This window comes from Filicampus tigris, chromosome 4 (assembly GCF_054856515.1).
Source record: "Filicampus tigris isolate MCC_2025a chromosome 4, RoL_Ftig_1.0, whole genome shotgun sequence".
NCBI lineage: Eukaryota > Metazoa > Chordata > Actinopteri > Syngnathiformes > Syngnathidae > Filicampus > Filicampus tigris.
This window is the reverse complement of record NC_141220.1, coordinates 11,366,535-11,393,206: the sequence shown is the minus strand read 5'-3', so window position 1 is coordinate 11,393,206 and position 26,672 is coordinate 11,366,535. Positions and strand designations below refer to the sequence as shown.

Sequence of the window (26,672 nt, the reverse complement as noted above, 5' to 3'; positions counted from 1 at the left end):
CAGGCGGGGTACACCCTGAATTGGTTGCCAGCCAATCGCAGGGCAAACATATACAAACAAACATTTGCCCTCACAATCATAGAGAGGGACAATTGTTCAGTTAATCTCCCATGCACGTTTTTGGGATGTGGGAGGAAACCGGAGTACCCAGAGAAAACCCACGCAGGCACGGGGAGAACATGCCAGCTCCACAGGCAGGCTGGGGCCGGATTCGAACCCATGACCTCTGCACGGTGAGGCTGCTCCCTAGCGTTTCTTTGAACTAATCAATGAATGTGATTCAGATCATGTCTATTTTTTTTTTCATCTCAGCAGCTGCAAAAGTCTAATTCAATCACAAGGCTTGACCAGAGAGTCAGGGCTGGTCTACTTGAGAGCTATCAGAGTTGACTAAGAGAGACCAACATGCATACAAGAACCACAAAGCCTCAATGATTTTTTTTTTTCTTTTAAGATGAAAAACATGAAACAGTCTCATCATCTGTCTTTTCGAACAGATAATGGAGAGCTAGAGGGCATTAGGCGAATATACTAGTCAGAGCAGCCCATAAAAATAAAAAAGCTTCATGCTATCTTAATGAATAATTGACCAAATACGTTCCCTTCGCTCAAACGAAGACAAACAATTCAAGGCCGAGTTGTAGTGATTTTTAAAAACACTACATACTGAATGTTTTTAGACATAAGAGTTGAGGGTCCAGTTATGTAACAACCATATTGGCATAGGATATTTGAACAAAAAATCGTATAAATGAATATAAAGAAATTGTGGAATCCAGCTCGCTAATCCTCAAACAAAATCACACCATTGTTTCTTCATATTTGTGTTACTGATAAGAAAAAAATAAAAATAATAAACACTAGTATTTCTTTTCACAAAATAGCTAGTGTGATGCAATAAAATATATATTTTTAAATACATTTTTTTGGGCGGGGGGGTATTTTTACAGATCCATGCCTTGGTTGACGGCGTACATGTGTCTTGTAGGGTGAGCACAGCCCCTATGGCCCACCCATATCGACAGGTGGGCCTAGAATACACTGAAAAGAAAATACCTGAACAAAAATCACCGCGAGATCGTCATAAACTTTTAGCGGCGAATGGTAGAAAACTTCAAATGACCAGAAAATGTATCCAGCTTTGCTTTTCTTGTTTGAAGTAATTGTAGCCAGATAAGATAACAGTGGATATTTGGAACAGTCAACCACGCATCCCTCTTCAAGGAGTCATTTGTGGCGTCATCAAAATGCTGACAGGAGCAACAACACTGAAGTGTTCATTGTAGTGTTCTTGCCTATATGAGTCCCTTAGGATGTCTCCCACTAGATCCTCAGGCAAAAAGCAGTTAAGGAGCTAGATAAATATGAAGACATCTCTCCAATGTATTAGGTACGGCTAATTAGATTTGATCTGTGATCCCCCTTAGGCTCCTACCACCCACCGTAGTATTTAAACTGTGCTCGAGTTGAAAACAGCAGTATTATGAATTATGGAGCAATGTGTGCAACCGGATTCAGAATTGACTTGCACAAATCATCCAAGGCAGCAAAATGTTACCCAAGTGTCAGATGTTGAACAAAAACCACATCCAAGCCAGACCACCTCATTATTTGTGCATATATTGATGCTTATTTCAAATGGCACATTGAATAGAATCAATATACTGTATATTTTGTTTGCTTGAACACTCTAAATACAATAAAAATGAAACTGCAGTATTAAAGGAATAAGTCCAAAAGGAGTGCATGAATGCAGTGTGTTATGTTGACAGAAAAATACGTGTTCAGGGTCAGTTGAGCTAAAAAAATATGTGCAAATCGTTGCAGTTCCAATATCACAAATTCCTTTTACAGTCAGTCCTTTGTTTCCAATCAATGTAGCACTTTAGGTTCAAAGGTAATAACACTGAAAAAGGACATTCTAAATACAGTGAAGTCAAAAGGGAACACATTTCTCTTGGTGTGGTTGACCTGCAGCATTGCCTATACCATTCACACATGCGACCAAACACATTCCCACCACTCATTAACTGTGGTTAAGCCGTGGTTCCAACTGTCTGTGTCTCATTTAGTTTTATATTACTTCACAGGGAATTGTCAGGGATGAGTTGATGTTGCTGGGATTAAAATAGATCCCCTGTGTGGGTGAGCGAATGCAGAGGCAATACAATTATTTTCAAATGCTGAAATTCTGCAAGTGTCCATAACAGTATCACGGATTTATATATAAATTAACTACAAATATAAATGGACAATGTCGCTTACTCGCCGTTGCGAGATGTGACACCACTGTCGGCCATCTAACGTTGCCACTCGCTAAGCCCGCTTAATTTGAATGCATTGATTTCTCCGTGGCGTTTTCATTCGGTTGTACCAATAAGTCAGCGAGAAGCGCTACATGTACATTTCATGGGTATTATGAATTTTCTCTCATAAGGTATATCTCCGAGTGCTACTCAACGATTTGTCTGCATCGTGTTGTCAAAAACATTTACAATGTAATGGAAGCAAAGCGCATCAGGAAAACAAAAAAAAATGCTGAAAAATGTAAACCTGACCTGTGCATCACAATTCACGACATTGAGATAATATACTCTGAATGTTTGATGCAAACTGTGAAGTTTGTTGCTTGAGAGGCTCTCATTACTCCATTTGGGGATCTTGGCGTAAAACATGCACTTATATCAGTGTTTTCAGTGAAAACTGATAACTGTTGTTTCAGTTATCAGTAACAGTGGCAACCTAGGATGGCTGCCCTCAACCTTCAGCCGAGAGGGGTCAATTGGTAGTCTATTCATATATAAGACCGTCAACAGGATATTTCATAATTTGAGGGATTTCTGCTAATTCAACAAACTCCACGCATATCTTTATTTTGCCGGTTGGGGTTTTCAAATCTGTGCCGTTTATTTTGAATATAGGTTAGACTGTTTACTTGAAACTATTCCCTCTTGACAGTTTGTGTGAAAAGCTTTGTGCAGTGGTTTCTTGGTGTACATCTGATGATTTCTGCATGCTGTCACACTCCAGCAATTTTGTATTGACAACAGCTCGGGTGTCGTTCCAGGAAGGTATACATCTCCTCCCCTGTTCTTCCTTGCATCAACTGTCTCTCACACCTGCCAAACGTCTTCCCTGGAGCAATGAAGGGCCTTGTCAAAAAAAAAAAAAAAATCCTCCATCGCTTGCTTTTTGGCCAGCTAGTCAAGGACCTCCAGCGCCCTCATCTGCATATTTGAAAGACTGCAGTATCCTCATGCGATTGAATTTGGCTTCACTGGAGACTTCATGTCTGAGTCTTTTGAGTGTGCGACGATTTAACACCTGTATCAAAAACAGAGCTAGTTATATTGTTACTAATGTAACAATGTTTATTATTATTATTATTGTGGTTGTTATTTTCAGTGGTGTAGTACTGCTCTTACGCCACATTAAATACTGTACTGTAATACAAATTCCTTCTAGTACTGCAATTCTAATCGACACCCCACACAATTGTTTAATCATGGGTTTTGCAGTGCCAGTCAAATGGACTATTGTTACCATTGTAAAGGCAGAACGTTTAACTTAGCTCCAGTATTATGACACTCTGAATGCCTTTAAAAAAAATCATGATATTGAACTAATAAAATGTTATTGCCAGCATATAGTAGTAAATTGCACAAATACAATGTAGAAATATTAGCAATAACAGCATATGATTGATCTTTTTTCTTTGTAGAAGCTTTCTTTGGATTCTGCATTTTGCATCAAAGACAATAACACACTTAACAGTAAAAAGCTTGTTTAATAGCAGAATATATTGACAGTACAGTACAGCGATAAAAACACTGCCATATTGCTCCTACTATACAAGAATCACCCAACTGCTGCTAAGCTTATGAAACATAACAGTAATAATGGTGCTTGAACAGTAAAGGTAGGAAACAACACATGGAGAGGCTCACAGAGCTCTTCAACCATCGCTTTCCAATGATGGGTGCATTGTTGAGGAAGAAAATAATTTTATATGAGTCATAAGAGCAAGAGGAAATAGAGACACAGAGCTTTACATGCTTGAGTAAAGATTTGTGATAATCGGAGCATGAGGAACAGAAGCGGGGGGGCGGGGGGGGGCACAGATCAACAGTCACAAGGCTCACAGACAAAAATAACAAATCAAACCGAAACAAAACAAAAACTTTAAACTTTGAAGTAAACTTTAACTACTTTATACATACGTAACTCACACATGACATGAAATGATTGATGTTGTCGAAGAGTCACTCATTGCACTGTCAAATCATCTTCATTCACTTATTAAATCCTCTTTGTATTTTGTGCCTTTTTTTGTGTATTTTATGAGTGCTTCTGAAAGACTCTTTCTTCAGCTACCGCAGGATCCTCGGGGCTGACCTATCATCGGTGACTGTCTTGCGCAGCTTCACGCCCCGACGTATAGTAACCAACATGTCCATGCCTCCTTGGGCTTCAGAAGATGCTTCCTGGAGTGCACACTGATTTGAATCCCCTAATAATGAACTGGGGAAGGGGAACTGACCCTCACCGAGGGCATGGGCGCTGGCCGCCAGCTCTCCTATCTTCTCCACCAGACTATGGCGGTTGGCGGCCAGCATTGAGTCCTCTTCAGCACTGTGGGCGGCCATGCCTCGGGCCTGTTGGGTGTAAGAAGTCCTGTCTGCACCTCCACAAGCCCACGCTGTGTCAGGGGGGCTCCTTTGCTGAGTAGCGGCCCTTAGGTATTCACTAGCATAGGGATCATCTGGATAGAGCAGCTCTTCACCACATACGCCACGCTGAGATGGGCTGGCATACCCCGGTGAGTCAGGCACAGTGGGGGTTTTCACCGGCACAATGGGAGGTCGGATGGGAATGGGGCCAGATGTGGAAGGTGTGCGTCTCACCCCAGTCTTGGAGGATGGCGTCCGCCGAATAGTAGCCGTGCCAGAGGCAGTTGTTCCGGCGTTGCTAACCCCGGCACCATTGGAAACACCCTGCTGGCTCTTACCTGCGGGAAGGCCTGCTGTGCTGGCAGGCCTTTTGGTTTGAATCATGCGGCGGTAGCTTTGGGCGATGTTACTGTGGCGCGGGATGGTGGAAGACTTGTCAAACTCTGTTTGGGCCTCAGTGTCAGCATCCCCATTAAGAGAGTAGCACTCATAATCAGAACCTAGGTATGATAATAACTCAAACTCAGTTTGTAAGTGTTTTTTATACAATACATAATTACACTCCTCACAAAATGTTTGGGATACTGCACTCTAAAAACAGTTGGGTGAAAAAGAACACAATTTTGGGTCAAAAATGGACCAATCCACCCACTTTCTTGTGTTGTTTTGTACAAAACACCCCCATTTTTGGGGTTGTTTTGTACACATTACCCATTTTTAGGAAAGTTGGGTCAAATTGACCCAAGTAGTGGATCGGTCCTTTTTTCACCCAACTGTTTTTAGAGTGTGTACTGTATTTAGATTTTGGGTGAAATGTCAGGATGAATTAATAACCACACAGTTGAAATTAATTTTACCTTTTTTTTGAATGCACATGTTCTATCTGAGTGCAACCTGTTTAAGTCCTCGCAATGGTGAGGTACTGTCAATCGGTAAGTGTTGTCTTGGTCTCAAGAGGTCAAAATATAAAGACACATGATTAAATACCAATTGTATTTTAAAAAATAATGCATAGGTCGATTCACATGTTAAACGCCTCTTGTAAATTTTGCTGTTCAGCTCCTTGTTAGAGAACGGCAAATTGTACAAAAATAACTAAAACCTGATATTTAATCCAGAAGCCGAATATCCCAAACTTTTTGTGAGTCGTGTATATGAGTGACATTTTACCTTGGGAGGGGATGGTGTCCTCAGAGCATGAGGGGGTGTTGGTCTGCGTGCTGTAGCCACTGGAATACTGTAGTGAGTCTCTGCTGCTTTTCTGCTGCTCCATACTTAGGCCTCTGGTCAATACCATTGCCAGAGTACTGGCTGCTGGCGACAGGGGCTCACCATGCTGTAGAACAACACATGCACATTCCCAATACGTGCAATTGGACATCTTTACATTTGTCATCTTGGGGTCCTGTTTTTGTTGACATGCATTGGGCATCTAGCAACAACGTAACACATGATGCAAAACCACCATTTACTGCAAATTCCATGACTTTGTTTAATAAGATTTTTTGATTTTATAGATAAGGAAATATTGCTGCTTTGAATTGAAAAATGTGTTTCACATGTTTGGATAGTGAAATATTCATAAATCAAGTTGTAATTTCCTGTGGTCATGTCGGGTTTCATCACTGTTAGTTTCTTCGGATACAGACAAATCTGAACAAATTCTTGATCAAGATTAAACTTAATCTCATTTTCTGTTAAAATCCTGAATTATAGCTGTTCACTTATTGATTTTGGAGTTAACTCTTGATCATGGTCTGGACTCAATGAGTGCGCTTGTGCTTTAGCATTCCACAAGATTTCATACCTTAGCTGTCATCATTCCTGGGACAATTCTTGCTCGGTGTGCATCATCTCCTTGGATCCCAGAATACCCCTTTGGACTGGGTGGAGCTTCTATGTCTCTTACTTTATCCAGAGACTCTCTCCGTCGCTGCAAAGTGCTAGCCAATGATGGCTCACACTGGCTTGATTTGGCCCACTCCTGGCGCAGTACATGCAACAATAAGACACCCACCAAGCACGTACCATCCCACAATTTTTGATTAAAGCTTCTGATTTGGCTCATGAATCATTAGATGTCAAAATAAAAATAAATATGGGCAGACTACAGAGAGTACTGATCCAGTTGCTGTTTAATGAGCGAGCCACCTCAGTTTACCACATCTTTATGAGGAAAAAGATGAGAGAACTGAACCCGATGAGCATCCGAAAGGTGACTGAAAGGTTAATCTAAACATGTGCAACACAAGAAGCAAAGAAGCAACAGAGTCGAAAGCGAGAGAACCAAAAAGTAAAACTGCAAATGAAAACAAACCTTCCAGCTAGGAACCTTTGATGCGGGTGAGGGGGTGTTGGATCCGTGGGAGTGGTTAAATGTGGGTGACGCAGGAAGTATGATAGACAGAGGCCTGATGGTGCCAGTGTGAGAGAAAGCAGGGCGGAAGGTGCCGAAGGATGAGCATGAGCCAAACTGCAGAATGACACAGGTCTGAGTCAGAGTGCTCACCATCCACAAATAGTCCAATTGCACTGAGGCCGCCTGTGGACCTTGTTAAGCTTGAACTAAAAATAACTCTACTGTATATATTTGTGACTATTATCAAAAAGCTTGGCTGATTGGCGACTCGCATGCACTACTAACCGCAGTGGGGGAGTTGCACTCGCTGACAGACTGGCAGGTTTCTGAAGCCTCAGAGGAGGCTGAGCTTGTTGATTTCTGGGAAGGAAGATGGAACAGCAACAGTGGGGGAGAGACATACATTGAGTAAGAGAGATGAGAGAGGAAAGGACAAGTTGGAGAGGATGAACTTCAGGAGCGGGGATGAATTTGTCTCTCTGAGAGCATCTACAGACCAAATACAGGAGCTGTAATATAATTTATTCAAAAGCGGAACTTGCATCTTGCGATGGCGCCTTGCTCAGTCTGCTCACAGCACTGAGAGAGTGAATGCGACACAATTAAGGTCGACATTCACAACCCAAAATCTGTATTGCGTCTAAAAGCTCAGAGATGTTTTTTGTTTAAAACGCAAACTCGATGCTCTCATTACAGATTCATAAGATAGCAAATAAGAATTGAGGGAATTACTGCTACCTGACTGGTGATGTCAGAGGGCATGGGAGAAGGTGGCTTGGAGTGGGTGTTGGCATCCTGGGAGACAAATCCTGAGTCGTGAGAGGAGACGCTGCTGAGTCGATGGGCCCCTGCAGAGGGCATCTGGAGGAGACTGTTGACATGATATTCAACATCAGAAACACAAGAAAATAATTTGCTGCAAAAACGAACATGGTTTTGTATTCCGTTCTTCTTTTCTATCTCCAACACTCTCCTCACAATGTTCAACACATGATTCTTATCTTCCTTCGATAATGCCTTTGCTTTAGGACTCCTGGTCATGTTTAATCTAGAAAATGAAAAGTGATGTTGACATCATGGTGTTGCCCCCGAAACTCTGTGGGGATTTTTGTCTGTTCATCCAAAAGGTCACAGATTCACAGATGTTGGTTCATAATCTCTGTTTTAGATCACGACAAAGGTGGTTGATGAAGTCGAGGTCAGGGCCCTCATGTTATTCAACACCAAACTCATTCAAGGAGGTCTTTATGTTCCCTGCTTGGGACAGTCATGCAAGAACAGATAACATTCTTCCCATGACTGTTCCCAACGAACTACAAAGACACAACATTTCTCGACCAAGTAATGTGAACAACCTGACGAACTGGGCTATTATTCTTGATTGAATTATGGCGCAAAAAAAAAAAAAAAAGGTTTTGTTTTAAGCTTATGAATCGAGTAGATGGTCAAGGTAAGTCCAACTTGGTCTAGCTGAACCATTTTGTGTCTACTTTTTTTTAACCATTGGGACGCTGGATGAGTGTGGGCGCAAAATCAGTGTAACATTGTCAACATGTTCTGGTTGCAATAATGTGCTATTGGCTCGGGAGCTTTACAGTCGATTATGGATGCGTGTGCTTGTGTGCGTGCGTATGTGTGAATGTGAATGCGTGCATATGTATGAACATGTATGTTTAAATTTACCTGCACATGCTGCTCTTTCTGGAGCTGACGCTGCTGGGGGAGGAGGGAGGTGTTTGATAGGACCAGGTAAAGTCAGAGCCTTTTAGGTCCCGGATCACCTGTGGTAACACGCACAACAATATGGTGCTGACAATTGGTGAGAAAAAAAAAATCTGCCTAAAAGAACAATACACTGATTTACTGACACATGGGTAGATACCGTAAACAAGGTAACACAAATATTAAAAAGAACGGGACGCAATACATTTTTTATGCAATGCAAACTACAACCATAATAATCAACATACTGTCATATCAATATGTCTGCCACTTTGTAAAAGCAGACATTTCCATCAAGTTTTGTATTCATTCGATGTGCGAGTGTAAATAATATTGTGGCCAGTGAGTGTGTGTGACCTGCCAGTCATTTAAAAGTAGCTTATCAATTAGTAATGTCGGCCTTAAAAGTCATTTTGAAAAATTACTGTTAGTCTAAAAGCACAACACTTGGGCTCACTACAATGATGTCAGATGACCAGCTTGGTATGAAAATTGAAATGATTCCATTTTTGATACCTGCTCACTCGCTGGAGGAAGTTTGTGTGGGTCTTCGGTTAGCAGCGTGAGATCATCAACAATGGACTGCAAGTGTGTTGTCTCTCCCAACATGGCAATCTCAACATTCTGCAACAGAAAAACAGATCTTATTTTACACCATCCTAAAACAAATTTAAACACAGCATAAGCAGTTTAAAAAATGAATAAATGTTCATTCTTGTGCACAAAAGCTAAATGTTGCTCATGGTTCCCCACCACAACAGGCTGCAGCAAGTTAATGAATGCACAATAGCGCCCTCTCTCTTCCAGAAGTGCTCTGCGCACGGCCTGCTTCTCCGTCTCCTCCATCAGCAAGTACAGGTCGCTGACATCCTGCATGGCGCTGTCCAGCTGTGGGCGCAGGTTTCCTCGCCCTGTGATAGGTTAAGGCAAGTATGTGTACGGAGACAGAAGAAGGGAGGATGGATGGGGAGGTTGAGCAAAGAGGCAAAAGAGAAGGAGGAACAGAACAAGATGGGAAATTATAGAGAGGGGAGATAAAGAGTGTCAACAGTGCAGCAAAGAAGGGGCGAGTCAAAAATGAAAGATGATTAGAAAACATAATGAGAAACTGTTTATTTATTTGATGGGTTCATGTACTGTACATGGCAATGGGAGGACAATGAAGCATGTCAGAGATAATGACTTGATGCGGAGCTACTGGTGATGACTTGAAAACCCTTGAATGAATTCCATTAGAAAAGTGTTAATCAAGGGCACACTGCACAGTACATTCTACTTTGACACTATGATAGATGAACAGAGGCAATGAAGAATGAAAGAAGGATGTGACACCAGCTGTTTGATTTACAAGAGACGTAGAGAGCCAGTTTCATGCATCTGAACACAAAGATTCCTTCAGAAATGCTGTATATTATAAACCCTGCGAGTACTTATCAAATTGTTGTTCACACTAATATATTTGGCTTACCTAAGACTTATTGATGGCAGCGTCAATATGTTTGACACCAATTGCCTGCAATATTTGTCAACCACTCTGTTTAATGTCAGACAGATTTAGGTTGTACAGGTTTTATTGGATTGTGCAAGTGTACCTCATGTTGTGACCAATGAGTATACTATTGCTTAAATTGACACAAAATTTGTCATATAGTGCAACCTCTGAGGTCAAACACAATTTGTTGCAGGGCCAAGCAAGTGTTCATTTTTCCCATAGGAAATCATAGAAAATGGCACTATCATGATACCTTTATTAGCTGTACTGTTTGGATATACATCGTGTATATGGGGTACATGCTGCTCTTTGCCTCTTGATACTATTGTTGACTTAATGCACTTAGCCAGAAGAGATGTTCCATTTCTGCTCCAATGGTCATTATTTAAAAGTAATAATGACTATGAGTGGGCAGCGTGCTGAAATACTTTTGAACAGAGGTGGGCATTCCATCAGACTGACGGACCGGTCCGTCAGTCTGTCACTGACAGACGCCCGTTTTGCTAACAAATGATGGGACACCTTTTTTAAAATGACGGACCGACAAATGATGAAAGTGGGGTTTTATCCGTCATTGTAATCGTCACTAACCGCAACTAACGGTCCGTCAGCGACGGACTGGCGGACGCCCGTTTTCTGACGTTTTTTGGGGGGGAACCGACTGACGGATCAATGGACTTCTGAAGTACTAACTGACGGACTTAACTGACGGACCAACGGACTGACTGACTGACTGACGATTACAATTCAGTTTGTCACAAAAAATGACAGACGGGTACTATGGCCGCTGATGGATGACGAATGACGGACCAGCAAACTGTAAAATTCCCACTTCAGCTTTAGAGTATGACATTTCTAAATTACTGTGATTGGCTGGCGACCAGTTCAGGGTGTACCTCGCCTCTCACCCAAAGTCACCTGGGATGACCCTTGGTACAGAGAATGGATTGGTGGATGGGTGGATGGATGGATGGATGGATGGATGGATGGATGGATGGATGGATGGATGGATGGATGGATGGATGGATGGATGGATGGATGGATGGACGGATGGATGGATTTCTCATTTAACTTTCCCAGTGAGAATATACCAGTTTTATGCAATGAAGTAATGACGTTCAATCTTAACATAAACGTTTGGTCGGATTGACAGTATTATAATGGATGTGATGCCTTGAAGAACTACCACATGCATTAGTTATAAACTGAGATCAGCAGACATACCGAGAAGCTCTAAAGTCGGGGGGGATATAGCCAAAAAGAAACCAAGGAGGAATTTGGGAGTGGGGTTAAGGAGGGGGGGAGAAAAACAAGCAATGTTAGCAGTGTCAAATTAGGACATATTGTGTTTGAAAAACTTGTAGCTATGTAGTTATTTTACAACCATTAATAGAAGAATTTTTCTCTCATCATAGAGAAGTAGCTGAGAAGGAGTGCAAAGCTTGAGAGCAGACATATATAAGTTTTTCCTCCATCAGCTTGCTTGCTGTTGTAATAAATGCATCTACCCCAGGATGGCGCTAGTTCAACTCAATTCACTCACACGAGCATGCGGTCATGCTCAGCTCAAGGGATTCTCACCTTTTCTGGCCTTTTTCTGAAGTTTGATGGTATCTAATGACTTCCGTTTGATTTCTTGGCGAGACCGCTTGTATTCTGTTGACCAGCAAAGTCCAACACAAAGCTTAAATGCTTAATATGTTTCTTATTTTTGAAAAAAAAAAAAAAAAAGTCTTTAAATATTCAAAGCGGAAGTCAACCCAAACATATTTTTTTCAAGAATATGTTCCCACCAGGCCAACTAGTTGAAACACGTCATTCTGATTAATTTTGTGTTTGTGGAATATAAATTAAGCAGTAAAATGCACTCGTTTTTAGCCATCTCTGGGGGCGGTCATTTTGTCTTCTGTCAACTGAAAATGACATCACAACTGCTCACAACGAAACAATCACGGCTGACTCTGTTCTCTGAATCTGAGCCGTGATTGGTCCTTGTGAGCAGTTGTGATGTCATTTTCAGTCGACAGAAGACAAAATGGCCGCCCCCAGAGATGGCTAAAAACGAGTGGATTAACACTTATTCCACAAACGCAATATTTATCAGAACGCCCTGTTTTAACTAGTGGGCTTGCAAAGAACATATTCTTGAAAAAAATATGTTTGCGTTGACTTCCGCTTTAAATATGGTTCCATGTCAGTCACCTTTGGCATGGTCCTTGTCCAGCTGATTGGCAGTCTTCTTCCATTCCTCTATTCTGTCCTGGAGTGGTGTGACCAAGCCTTCCATTAGAGCACTAAAGCGATAAGATGACACTCAGAAATCGAAGGATGTGTTGTAAATTGCTTTAGCTGTCTTGCAGGAAACACTCAGGGAGAGATGAAGGCCAAATGAGACGGACTGGAACCCAGGAGCACTAATCCCCCTCAAGGTGAGTGGGAGACAAACATTCAGATGACACGTACTTGGTAAACTGGCGTAATTTGGCCTCAATGCTGCGGTGCCGCATGCACATCCTGGTCAACGCAGAGCCAATATCCCTGGTGGCACCTTCAAAAGAAAAAAAACATAGTTTTAAATAATGGAAAGATGCATCTTAAGTCCCACATAACTTCAGACTTGCAATACGACTGCCTCAACAAGAGGTGTAAAAAGAAAAGGAACGCTTGTGTCTTATTGTTCTTTTTCTTCTTTTTATGTGCATTAGAAAATCAAGAATGACATAATCTTAATTGAAATTTGCCAATGTAGTTAAACATGATTTTACGAAAGGGACACGTCTTATTTTTATACGAACAAGCGGTAAAGAGAATAGATGGGTGGAAATTTGAAAACGACCGGCATCCCACAACAGGATGCATTTAGCTTTAGGGTTCTTCTGACTGAATGTTGTTACTCTTAAAATAATGGCAGTAAGAAATAGCAGATCGATCGTCTTCTTTCGACAACTGTTGATGATATACCGTGTGACACATGAGGACCGCAATTTCAAAAGATGTGATATAATGTAAGTCAGGGCTGTTTTCCCTTCACAAGATGGCTTTCTCCCGCGGCCACAAGGTAGCAATTGTAAAACCAGAGACCATAAATGTCACATTTATGTGGTGTAAGCAAATATGACAATGTCCGCAAAGAAAAGCTATATTGGCTTACTGGTGAAATATACATTGACCCCTTATACAGTAAAACTGCAGATGTGATCCACTTCACAGTGTAAATGACAGCTTGCGAGAATTTCTTACTGTACTTTTCCTCTCTGCTGAAGTGTAATTAAATGGAGTCTTAAGCCCTAAAGCTCAGACGAGCCAGTGTCTCACTGGTGGTTCACATGCTAGTGCAGTATGTGGCAGCATTGATCCTCTTGTAATCTGGGCCACACATTGCTAATCTTTAAGTCTCTCACCACACATATAGGCCTAGCCAAGGCATGCTTGTTCTTGAATGTGTGTACACAGGTCCCCCATACAGATGTTCACGCCTCTGTATGGACAGGTGGTGCAATTAACCAACCCCCCCAGTCGTCCAAAAGTTCTCAAGCCCTTCTATCCCGGAGGAAAAAGGAGGGAACGTAAGGGGATATCCCTCTATTCTTCCTTGGTTGCTCTGCCTTTCCTGTTCTCTCTGTTTCCTAAACACCATTCATGCAGGCTGGGGAGACAGAAACTGACTCGAAACCTCACGGCAAAACCAGCCCATAAACTCAGAAAAGCACATTGTGCTCTAGATTGCTGTCCACTAAGATCTGTGCTCTTTTCTGCTAGTTATATCACATAAGTGTGTTATTGAGAGACAAAAAGTCAAAGACCACCATGTTGTCAATCTGGTGGAGTTCAAAGATGATGTGGATTCCACTTCAATGATATTTGGTCACTGACCGAAATATTTGTGTCGGTGTTCAGAAGGTGATAAACCTGCATCAGGCATGAACTAAGATACAACTACTGTAATGAATTGTCCGATACATTTTTTTAAATTTACCTTTGCAAGGATACATAATAGTTAAAGTTGAGGTTGATTGTAGGTCTCACCATTTGACTCCATCTTAATGAGACTGATTTCAAATATTGTAAAAAGGAAAGCAAAATAGTAGCACAATCTTTGAGACAGCTGACTTTATTAGATTGTGTATATGGGTGTACATGTGTATGTGCTGTGACCTTGCTATTGCTTTTGTAAAATTTCCCAATTGTTGACCTCTTCGTAATAAGGAAGTTAACTTGAAGGAAAGCAGAGCGTGTCATGGACGCACATGCAAGGCACGTGGACCCGGGCCTCTCTAACATTACACAGCGTGCGCAGCTGTGAAAAAGCTCATCACACGGCACGAGGGAGCAAGGCAAATGTGGACTCTTATCTCTTTAACAGACCATTGCAAAGTCACTGCCAGGCAGCCGTGAGCACCCGACCACGCCTTAATGTCCCACCCACAACTGTGCATCCCCTCCCCCCCTCCCCCATATTCTTGTCAACCCATCTCCTCTCTTTCTTTCCCTCCCTGAGGAGGATCAACTGACAGCTACATCCTGGAGACGTCCAGAGGCTTCCTGGCCCTATCCTTCTGGCCTCTGGCCCTCACCGGATGGAGTGTGACAGTATGAATCACTCCCACAGCTCCCTCGCATGTGACAAACATACACAAGCGAGGAAAGAACAGAACTTGAGAATTTTGTCACCTGCTTTTTGCGTGACTTTCTTGGCATTAAAGCATAACTTTCTCTACAGAGCTGGTAAAGTTATCATTGAGCAGATCTTGTCCCCTGTGGCTCCAGAGGAAGCAGGGCCAGCCTCGTAGCCAACACCCACATGTGAATGGACAGAGTCAAACACAGGCTAGAGCGGAGGGAAGATGTTGCGCAAACTCTGTCATTTATCTTAGCACGGCCAACAACGGCTCGTGACGCAGCACTTCATTAGAACCACACGTTGGTTGTGGTTCAAACTCCAAATTTCCATCAGCTTTCCTATGCTTGTTAAAAAGTGCTTGAAAATGCTGACAGTACGGTGGGCCCACGGTGGGAAAATTGTAAAGCTCCAGTACTGAGGTCCAGCTAAGTGTGGTCTAAACATTTAGTGAGCTCTGGTTCTGATTATCTTCCCTAAATCCTCTGGGGAAGGGGAGTCCTTTAATAGGCCTGCTATATCACGGGCTCCCCTGCCAAGGAGCCAGGAGCTACAGCGCCTTGTTCCTGATGTCTTCAATATGGGAGCTTTGGTGAACTATCTCTCCCTCAGGTTTCAATGGACTATTGATTTGGAGTGAGCATCAAGACCAGGATTTGCAACCAGTACTTTGAGCAATGTACTACAGTCTGAATCGGCCACTTGCCCTTGTCCGACTTCCTCTGTCGTTAGAAAGTGTTTAGAAGATCTGAAGTTTTCAGCTGCTGTTGAGCTCAGGAATTTCCATCATCCGTGAGGAACAGCGATTCTTCACATTGGCACCTTGCCCGATGAGCTGACTGGGGCTGGAAGAGACAGTCTAGCATGTTGTCTTTAGCCTCTTTCACCATATTAAAGTGCTGCTCAATGTCAATTGTCTGACACACAGCAGAGGCTTCTGAGGGATGAAAGGAGCTGGTTGGATGAGAGAAGAGTCAAGAGGAGGATGAAAGAGGGCACACACTGATGCTGAGGTGCTGGCCCGCTTGAACTGGTCATCAGACAGAGGAGATTCTTTGTTAACTTGTGCAGGGGCAACAGGCATAGCCTGGACTTCATACATAAAGCCCTATAAAAGTACTAAACCTGCCATTTTGTGAGGTCCAACCTAGGAGTTGAATGACAAATTCTGCCTCAAAAAGATAATAATGTCAATTTTGTTTGACATTGTGAGAGCATCACTAATCAAACATTGCAGTGTTTTGTTTGCAGTTGGCGAGAGACATAATAATAAAAGTGTTCCAATAGTATGACTCACTGCAAACTAAGTGGTTGAATCAAATTTTATCTTCAAAATTGACATTTTAACACTTGAAATCAAGTAATTTCTAATTACATGTTTTTTACATTTCGTCTTCCAGTTGGCCAATTTACAGGCTTTCGAGTCACTCGTCTGCTGTCATCTCTAGACAAATGCATGTGAAGAAGACGTTTCACTTGGCACCGCTGCCCTCATTTCTCTCTGCTAGTCCCGTGGTCCCGCTGGTCTATAAATTTTAAAGCTAGCAGCGATTCGAATAGCCGGGTTTCATCTACCACCAGTTTTTTTCGCAGTCTCTGGCCCACACAGACATTTAAAGACTGTGTAGCCTTCATGGCTGGACATTTTGCAGCCTCGCGGACCGTTAATGCCGGCAATGGCAGCAGACAAGCGAACTAAGTATAACAAATAAAATGACATAAGGGTGAGTTGCATTTTTAATCATTTGTTTGTATTTGTTTCTATGCCTGTCTATTAAAATATGGCTTTTCGTGAAATCGATTAGTGGTGCACAAAAGGTTCGGGACCGCTGTATAGAGATAGGAAATCCAGGTGCAGAAAGTAAAAACTCTGCCACAGTTCGGCTTTAGTCACAGGTGCTTCTCAAACGGCAGGTAAACGAGCTCAGTTGATTAGAAGCACCTGTGGCTCAAAACAAACTGTGGCAAGGTTTTTACTTCCTGGACCTGAATTTCCCGTCTCTGCCGCTGTACAGGGCTGGAAAATGATCAGTGACGTCAGTGATTAATTGAAGTTCTACTTTCACATCATCAAAAACATGAATCAAAGCACTGCTATAGCGCAGTTACAAGCAGTCGATATTATAAAGTCATATGCCTGCTGGTTTGAGCAAGTGATCTAGCTAATTTTGTGGCATACATTGAAGATGATAGACACAGTGTGAGACTTAAACAAAACAGCATAAAATGTCTCTTGTCCAAGATCTTAAGAGCTCAACTTGGAAGCAAAAAGATAAATCTGTCTGTGTTACACAAATGTAATATTAATGAATTACAGCATGTTTTATTGTGGAATGGGAAGCTGTAAATCATACTGTAAAAGGCCCAAAGTCAGTTGGAATACGTCACCATAGTGACGATAAGCGGTACGGTGAAGAGAATGGATGAATGGATAGATGTTGTTTGGTGCGACACCTTCGGAAACAAGGACTTGACTGGACTTTTTCCTCCTGATTAAATGCTATTAATCCCAAAGCAAGAGAATGGGAGCAATTATGTGCTATATTTACTGTCCCCTGCCTGTGCGTCACTTCCTTGCATCTGTCTTCTCTTACCAGCGGCAACATTATTAGAAGGCAGAGGAAACCACCTCCGCAACGATTGTTTTAGTCCACACATGAGGAGTCAAACACACTCATCCTATTGTTGTCTGGGCCAGAGAGCACGCACAGCAATTTCCACCTCCCAAGTCATGACCTGAGGCACTCTGAGAAGCAGACAGACTTCAGTTGTGCTGTTATGTGGTGTGACCATGTTCTGGAGTGTATTATGTGGAGAAGGGGGAAAGAGGAGGGCGGCGATATTTTGTAGGTGGAACCTCCTGTGAAGGAACATAAACGTTTCTAAAAATAAAGTCAGCTCCTTGTCTAAATGTGTTTTTCATGAGTTTGAAAAGGGGGGGTACTATACTCTGCAATAAATCTAAGGAGCCGCATATCCACAGGGGATGGTCCACACTCCATCCCCAGACATTTAATGTCAAAGAATAAACCCAGATGTACCCTAATACACTATCAACAAAAGTATTGGGACAACTGAAAATGCCAGAATCTCCCCACTTACTGCATATCATTTAGATTCATTGATTATTTCGTTGGAGTTAATATAATAACAGTAGTCGTGGTTGAACAATGGAACAGCCCTAAAGGAACAGCTGAATGCAATATGCCCCAAGCCTGCACAAAATCTTGCAGAAATGGGTCCATCCGTCCATCCTCCATACCACTTATCTTCATATGGGTCACAGGTGACCTGGAGTATATCGCAGCTGACTTTGGGTACACCCTGGACTGGTTGACAGTCAAGCACAGGGGTAGATTTTTTCCCCCCCCCACAAATATGGATCATTAAATGGTAATGGTAAATGGGCTGTCACTTATATAGCGCTTTTCTACCTTGGGTACTCAAAACGCTTTTCACTGTACCTCATCTACCTACTGATGACGCAGCATCAGGAGCAACTGGGGGTTCAGTATCTTGCTCAAGGATACTTCGACATGGTCACAATGGCCAGGGATCGATCCCACAACCTCCGGGTTGGAAAACGACCACTCTACCACTGAGCCATGCTGCCCCCAACAAACAAATGAAAATACTTATTCCCTGTTTGCAGCTCCACTCTGGGAATACACCATACAATTTGAAGCGTGTCAATGGGAATATTTGTCCATTCATCCAGAAGAATACTGTTATTTGTGAGGTCAGTTTGTCAATGATGTTGGACCTGAGGGAAGGCCTGCATGCTCATGATAACTTGTGCCAGTTGATTACGGGTGTTTCACTAGTTTCTTGGTACCGTCGAGAACCAAGTTTCATCAGAAACTAAAGGTTCTCATTCAACTTGTGCCTGATAACTTGGATCCATGAATCTGTATCCATCATCTGATGGGCTATATGCCTAATACAGCCCAATGTTTTGATGCACCTTCAATGATGGTCGACAGCACAGAAACATTTTTCTAGTGGTTGTTAGGGCTGCCAAGATCAGTCGACTAATCACGACAACGTCGACGATCTAAATCGTCGACGATTAAGTTAAGTAGTCGACGAGTCGTTTACTTATATATTTGGCGCATTGCTTTTCTCTTGAAACAACCTCGTCTCGCTTTTCCCCGCTGGTTGGTTGCCTGTCAAGGGCGCACATGCACAGTCGCGGTCATCCGGGTCTTCGCGATCTATTCTACACAGAAGCATTGTGGGTAGTGACGCGGGGTGTATGGCTACCTGGTATTAGCAACAGAGACCTAAAGTTACGGCACATTTCACCCACAAATACTTACGATGCAAACCTCCCTCGCAGGGCAGCATGACGGGGATTCTCGATAATCGAGAAAGGAAGCACGTTGTGGCTGATGCCTTTTTTCATTTCTGACACATTCAGTCGCGTCTGAAAGACATCTGTGTTGGCACACCGGTTACGAGGTGTGTTTGATGTCCACGGACACGATGTCCTTTTTGCTACGCTAACATATTGTAGCGTCTAATATGGATGGATTAAGGAGGCATTAGTCAGCAAACCCGCGTTTTTAACAACCGCAACAGTGTGAGTATGCCATGTTTGACATTGAAGCAGAAAGATCTCTCGCGAACGGAGTGATGCGTTCACAGGGAACTGGGAAATTCCAGTACTCAAAGTAACAAAACATGACATATTTGCCACAAGCCCTTATTGGTATCACATAACAATAAAACACATGCTTGTTGCAATATAATTTCTTATAGTACTAACAAAAACATTTAAAAATATGTTCCTCCTAATAGTTAAAGATTTTTTTCCCCTGTTGCATTGATGGTGCAGACCAATTTACTACTATTAAATTACCCATATTTATTAGTGAAGAAGGACAAAATGTTTGGGATAATGGTTAAATGAAAACAACATTTAAACCCAATGCAAGTGTTTATTTTAGTTTTCTTTAGCACAGTGCTTTTTCCTTATTTAATCCTCTGATTTCACTACCTTCTACATTAAAAAAAATGCTTGGTGCCAAAGAAGAGTGAAATTTGTTTACAAGTATTCCTTTTTGTATTCATAGATAGTTTCATGGAATTAGCGCAACTTTGCATAGTGTATAGTTTTGGTTTCATTTTAAAATGCACTAAATTATTGCAGCCAAAACTTTTAAAGCCACAATATTGACTGACTTCAATTTAAGCCCCACCATCATTGATGAACATCTGAGAACTGCTGGTACAAGCTGCAGAGTTTAATCAAAGTTGAATGTTGTATTATCTCATTAATTTTACATACATAAAGAATCAAGCTGTAAACTAATTATCGTTACATAAGAGCAGCTGCTTGATGGTGTGACACGCCGCAAATTACAATGATCCGATTAGTCGACTAATCGCGACTACTGTTGGTGATTAGTCGACTACCAACCAAAATAATCGTTTGTGGTAGCCCTAGTGGATGTACATGTGTCTGGAGTATTGACCGGCCAAGTACTTATGCTGCTCATTTTTTCATCAAAGGAGGGATTGGATGCCCTCCCTCAGGTGGATGCTCGGGGGCCACGCCCTCTCTGCACCCCTCTTTGTGCACCACTGGATCATACTACAGTTAATACAGTGATGCTGTAGTTTAACTATGTATGGAACGTCAGCTAAGACTTTTAACTTAATAGTTTAACTCCCCTAAAAACAGTCAAATTAATTAGTTATTGATTAAATCAGAATATAAAAAAAGTCAATTACCAGCGTAAGAAGGGAACTCGTAGTTATCGATAACTGTTCCTTACTATCCTCAATACTGTGGGCCCAGATTTAATTATACTGATGATAACTGGCTTTGAAGATTAGGTGTTCACCTAACAAACTGCCACTTCACATTGGAGAGGCTCATTCAATTCATGTTTTTTTTTTTTTAAATCTAACTGAAAAACACTTTTATTTCTTGTCTTTTCAACATGGCATTAAATACGCATTTTTAATCTTCCTGTGCATTCTTTTATATTTTATTTTACGTGTTTATTTAATTTTGCTCCTTATCTAATGTAATCTCTTGATTTGTTTTTTTTTGTACAGCTCTTTGTTCTACCACCGTGGAGTGTTTTATTAGTAAATGTAAACTGATTGATTCAAAACACCTGTCACCTAAAAAATGCACACAAACAGAAATGTGTATCTTCTTCACGAGGTGCTCACAATGACTGATCACATGCTGTACAGTATTTCAGATTTACAATTGTGCTGTAGTGTCAGCATGTTAGTACATTATCAGCAATGCTTCACCAAAAGAAAAAGAAAAAAAGTAGCTGACGTGTGATTCGTGTTCATCAAGTAAGCAGGTACAGTGTTACAATAATCTAAAATCTGATGATGACAGATTAAAGCTGGGGGCTGGGGGGCGGTCACCACAAATGCTGCCATTTATCCAAAGGCAGAAGACTGTTAATGTGTCAACGAGATCACAATAGATAAGGGGGCCCTCCTTCATTATCTTTAGCTGAGACAGAAAGGGGTTCAACCAGCAATCAGCCAAGCAACAAAAAGTAGAAGCAAAACGGTTTAAAAAAAAAAAATCCAACCACCTGAAAATCAAAGCTATTTTTTACATAATCAGTGGAAGTATGCAAAATAATATTTTCTTTACGTGTTCAATGGCGTCCCTTCCAGCCCTCATGTCACTTTCCAGAGTTCATGTGCAAATCTTTCTGAATAAAGTGTTCCCCTCAAGTCTCATGTTTGTCTTCTTAGTTTGGTATTCAGCCTCAGAATGAAAGCTATGCCGAGCCTAACGATTTGTTTTTTCTTCAATTATTATTCTCCCCTTTTGCCTTTTCCTTGCTCAAATGTTCCAGTCTTTTTTTTAGTCTTTGCTTACTGTGCCAAACCTCAAAGAGAGTGCAAGTGAGACACAGGGCCCTTTTTTCATAGACACGTGCGCTCGGCGTAAAAACTGGCACATCTTCATTTTTTTATGCCAGTGCAAGTCTAGTTTACCGTGTGTGGGTATTTGGCATACCACGCTGCGCTTCGCTGGGCGTTCTGGTGCACAAAGGTCTTTTTCTTGACAATTTGATGATAGAAAGTAGAGACTTTAGACTAGATGAACCCAGGTCTAAGTTGTTGCGCAAGTGGTGTAATGTGATTTTGCTGGAATTGATCCAGACACAGGCAGATGGATTCTGCGCTCCACTGAATCTGTATGTGTGATGTGCATTGAACCCTCTGAACATATTATATACAATACTATATATATATATATATATATATATATATATATATATATATAATGCACACACACACACACACCGTATTTTCTGAACTATAAGCCGCACTTTTATATAAGCCGCACCATCTGTATTGAAAAATTAGATACTGCATTTACAGAATGATTTTGAACTGTAAATGTACATGTATGTACCTGAACAGACTTTGCATATTAAAAAGGAACAGAACCAAGAGAAAATAAACAGTACTTATCTTCATTTCACTGCCCGCTTTCACTCTAATTTGTCAGTTAACGGCCACCTTTTATTGCGCTACTTCGGCATTCCACCTAATTCATAACATAGTGCATAGCACCCTCGACCGTTGAACTCCTCCACTTGCAGTTACATCCTGTTAATGCCAAATGTATTGTAAAAAAAAAATATATATATATACACACAGTATATACACCCACAGTCCTGTAATGTTCCTGACAGCGTTTTAAAAATAGGAAACTGAAGATAAAAAAGGAAGAAAAGGAAGGAAATAAAAGACATAATTTTACTCTGCCCCTCCAGTTATTACTGTGTGGTGTATGTGCTAATATTTGTTGATTGCTGTTGTTGTTTAAAAAAATGTACAGAAAAAAAATCTTTTTTATTTAATTTAATTTTATTTAAGATATTTTGTCATTCTACATTGCCATGCAAATGTTCTATATCCTTGAGAATTGAAAGATAATTGCAGTTTAACAGGATGTAGACTAATTATATTTGCTCTAATGTCATCAGTATATCAGTGTCATTTTAAAAAAAAAAAACCTCAAACAAATTATACTATTGTTTATTGTGATAGTTTCTGGGTGAATACAGTATATCCTCAGCAAAAATGTGTTATCGTGACATGCCTCCCCAATAATTAATTACGTTTAGGCACCCCTGCAATCGTCACACTTTTTCTTTTACAAACTGACCCCGAACACCCAACAGAGAAGGGAAAAGTTATAAGGCCCTCACAGGAAAAAATTACGGGAGCCATGTCCAACACAGACTCCAACAAGTTCGTTATGCTTCTGCCATACAGATCGTGCCTCTCCTGTGCTGAATTTAAAGGGACTGAGGGGAGCCAATTCGATTGGCCGGTAATCAAGTTGGCTGTGTTTGCTCCCAAGACAGCGCAAACGCCTATTTTAACCGCACTTTTCTGTGAAAAATACAAAAAAAAAGCAAATGCCACCTATGCGCACAGTTAGACTGCGCTTTGCGCTAAACTTGCACTGGGCATGGAAACAGGGCACATGGAGCACTATACTGATAAGCTTTCCTGCATTGGTTCAGTATGATACACGTTTAGTGACATTTCTAGTGTAAAAAGTCCCAAAATATCTGACCCCTAATTGCATAACAATTTTCAGTTCTCGTTTATTGGCGTATTGGTCCCAATAGTATTGTACAGCACACTAGTGTAGAATGGTACAAAATTATGTGGCCAATCTACCAGACAGAGCATTCTCACATCCGTTTTACAGCCAAGTACATCGTGCAACGTTACATGTCCTGCTTATTGTCTGGTTAATTCATTGACATGCTATCATGCGCTTTTGATGTCACACTGTAGCTGACAGAGCTATTGCCATCTTGCCTACTCACGAAATTATCAGGACTTACTGATCCATACCGTACTGCGGCAAACCGAACAGGACTTTGCCTCTCGGAAATGAGGCTTAACAGGCTGGGGGGTTGCATTAGATTGGCAGACATGACAGTCGAGAGGGTTCTTCCATTTAAGCGAGCAGTCATCCAAAATCTCCCCCAAATTATTTCACTAAGTCAAAGCGACATAGGATGTGGCTATAGCTATCCAGCTGTGGTGCTTACATGACAATACAGCACTCATCCTCATCCTCGGCTTCAAACATGACATGCCAAGCTTGATGGATGTCAATCTTGGTCACATGCACACACACTCATTATTTGACATGCCCATAAAAAATAGCTACGATGTTTAGGACAGGGTGGAGAACCGTAATCCGCTGATCTCACACTACACGAGGCCAGCGTCGTAACTCGTCCATGCCAGCTTGGCCAGATGGCGGCTAGGGATATCCATCCCATCTGCCAGCCCGGAGAGGCACAGCGTACAAGCAGATTATTACTTCACTGACACACTGATCTACTAGCATGCCTCCACTCGATATGCACCAGGGATGAATAAGGAGTAAGAACCCTGGATTGCAATGAACCAAAGGGACATTTTGTATCCATTTGCACTCTATCATCACTGTCTGGCACACAGACGTCAAAATAAAGGCAGAACACAAACTTGCAAAGCAGTCTGCCTTAAGGTCACCTTAAGTGTGTGAATTTTGTTAAACCTTGGGGTGGCCGCTCAGGAGAGACGAAAGGCCAGTCTGAGTCTGTGTGTTATAGAGTTGGGCTAAGAGGATTAGCGAAACGCCTATGGCGAGCCTGGATACGAAGAGCTGTGGAAATCCCACTGCAACCACAACCCCCACCCTAACAAGACTCACCCCACTCGCTGAAAACATGAATCATGTATGCCATACCCTGCCGGAAGATTATTCTTCCACTAGCTGCCCTGTGACCTCTCTCTGATTGAGCCATTTCCAAAATGGAAGTGAAGTCCATAAAAACATACAGTATGTTATCAAACATAGCAACAGCAAAACACCAAACACAGACAGCAGCACTCTGCGGAAGTCTAACGTACACCACACATCAGTTTAATATGGAGGGATAAAAATGGTCGCCACAGAAACCAATAGGGTGACCAACCTAAAAATATAACCTCCCCTAGAGTGAGCCTCGGACTTATATCCAAGGAAAGATGGTTGTTGAAACATGAACCAATTTTATCTTAAAATATGGTCAAATTCTCAAAACACAATCTTAAGCTCTGTGGTTGATGGACTTTTATTGAAGCCAGCTGGGATCGTTCTTCAGACGGGTCTTAAGACACAAAACCATCGATGTGACAGCACCAAAAAACCTGCCATCCTCTTGAGTCTTCATAAAACACACCCGGCCTTGACCTTAAACCATAAATGGACTCCACAGGCAAGAGGAAGCGGTGAAACATGGAACACAGAGCGTAGCAGTTGGACACATCAACACACACGCACACACCCACACGCACAGTAGGCAATGACACTAGCTGTGTTTCTGTTACAGTTTTTCGCAAAATAAAAGTTTGTACAGTTTTGATAAAGTACAATTGCTACCTCTCATTGAAGAGTGTTTGGTTTCTGAGGCGTACATCTCATACGCCCCGTCTCGCGAGATCTCGTAAAATCTCATGAGATGTTCTCGTGAGTGGTTTGTTTACAGAAGATGGATGCCCAGAATTGTTTGCAAAACCTCTAAGGTATTGTTACGATCATTTTGGTTGTGTCTACTGCTGTTGCCTTGACAGTTTTAAACAGATAATAATGTGGAAAAAGCCACGGAGAAAACAGCGTTTTCAAGGGAAGTGTACTGACTCTGAGCAAGTGGTAACGTAAGATAGCCGCCCCAGTTTATGACATGAATCCATGGTCATGTTGTGATGTGAGGTGGCCGCCATGAATCCAAAGAAAAAAAGAGGAATGCAAGTCATGTGACTTCCCACACATGACTGTGCGGGGTCACATGACTAGGGGAAACGCGAAAAATGCGTTTCCTTCCGAGACTACATATCGATACGTCTCAAAAACAACCTCATGAGAGCATAAAAACTTGTTTTTGTGAGTTTTTTCGAAATGTTTGTTTCCATTAACCATTTGCTAGTGCGCAATTTGCATTTTGCACATTTCTGAGGGTAATGATAACCTATGGGGCACTCTAAATATGGTTATTACTGGTAAGAAAAGACACATAAGTCAATAGGAGGAAATCATAAAATGCTTCTTTGTACACTGTTCTCCCTCTTTGGACTGGAATAGGGAAATTCTTATTGGAGTGAAATTTTGCTTTTTTTGGCAACCACATGTTCATTCTACAGGGTGTGGGTGTGTGCGTGCGTGGGGGTGTACGAGCGTGTGTGTATGAGTCTGTGGGGTCTTTCATTGTGTTTGAACTTCGACGAGTATGTCAAAGGTTACTGGGATTCCTAAGGATTCCTAAAGTCTGAACAGTGAAGCCAAAGATGTGCCTGTAAATCAGCTTCAGTTCCAATATCCAACACAAAGCAACTCATAGCTTCAAAACTTCAAACTATACAGACATCGAAAAGAAAATGACTAGTTTCCTCTTGACTTTATAGTCACGGATGTGAGGTTAAAGTCTGCTTCCATAAAGCTTAATGTTTTTTATCAAGCAAAATTATTTTATAAGAGATCATTACATTGAAGTTGAATGTGAAGTTTATGTTTACTGAATTATATTGTGTAATATACATTGACAGTAAGAAGCTACAAACTCTACCTGAACAATATAAACATGTTCAGATACTGTATGTTCCCTTTTCTCAGCTACCACAGACATGTTGCATCAACTGTTATTCAAAACTATTAAGGTTCTAGGGCTGATGAACACAGATGATATGTAGAAGTCAGAAGATAATCATTTAGGAATTGTGACTAGTGCTGACACTGACAAAAAAAAAAAAACACAAAAATTT

General features: G+C 41.6%; 1 protein-coding gene across 4 annotated transcripts in view; it reads right to left on the bottom strand.

The window, feature by feature from the left end:
• Positions 1 to 3,767: 3,767 nt before the first annotated feature.
• mtss1la (MTSS I-BAR domain containing 2a) overlaps positions 3,768 to 26,672 on the bottom strand; it is a 32,656-nt gene continuing 9,751 nt past the window's right edge. For 2 of the 4 annotated variants that reach the window (XM_086029136.1, XM_086029139.1), the window contains 12 exons: positions 12,707 to 12,791; positions 12,446 to 12,537; positions 11,825 to 11,899; positions 9,505 to 9,662; positions 9,268 to 9,375; positions 8,713 to 8,810; positions 7,768 to 7,900; positions 7,315 to 7,389; positions 6,988 to 7,143; positions 6,478 to 6,654; positions 5,841 to 6,006; positions 3,768 to 5,170 (listed from right to left, as the gene is read on the bottom strand). In XM_086029136.1, the coding sequence (XP_085885262.1) occupies positions 4,371 to 5,170; positions 5,841 to 6,006; positions 6,478 to 6,654; positions 6,988 to 7,143; positions 7,315 to 7,389; positions 7,768 to 7,900; positions 8,713 to 8,810; positions 9,268 to 9,375; positions 9,505 to 9,662; positions 11,825 to 11,899; positions 12,446 to 12,537; positions 12,707 to 12,791 (2,123 nt within the window). In that variant the 3' untranslated portion in view covers positions 3,768 to 4,370. The remainder of the gene's footprint in view (positions 5,171 to 5,840; positions 6,007 to 6,477; positions 6,655 to 6,987; positions 7,144 to 7,314; positions 7,390 to 7,767; positions 7,901 to 8,712; positions 8,811 to 9,267; positions 9,376 to 9,504; positions 9,663 to 11,824; positions 11,900 to 12,445; positions 12,538 to 12,706; positions 12,792 to 26,672) is intronic. The other 2 variants (XM_086029137.1, XM_086029138.1) reach the window with 2 other exon arrangements.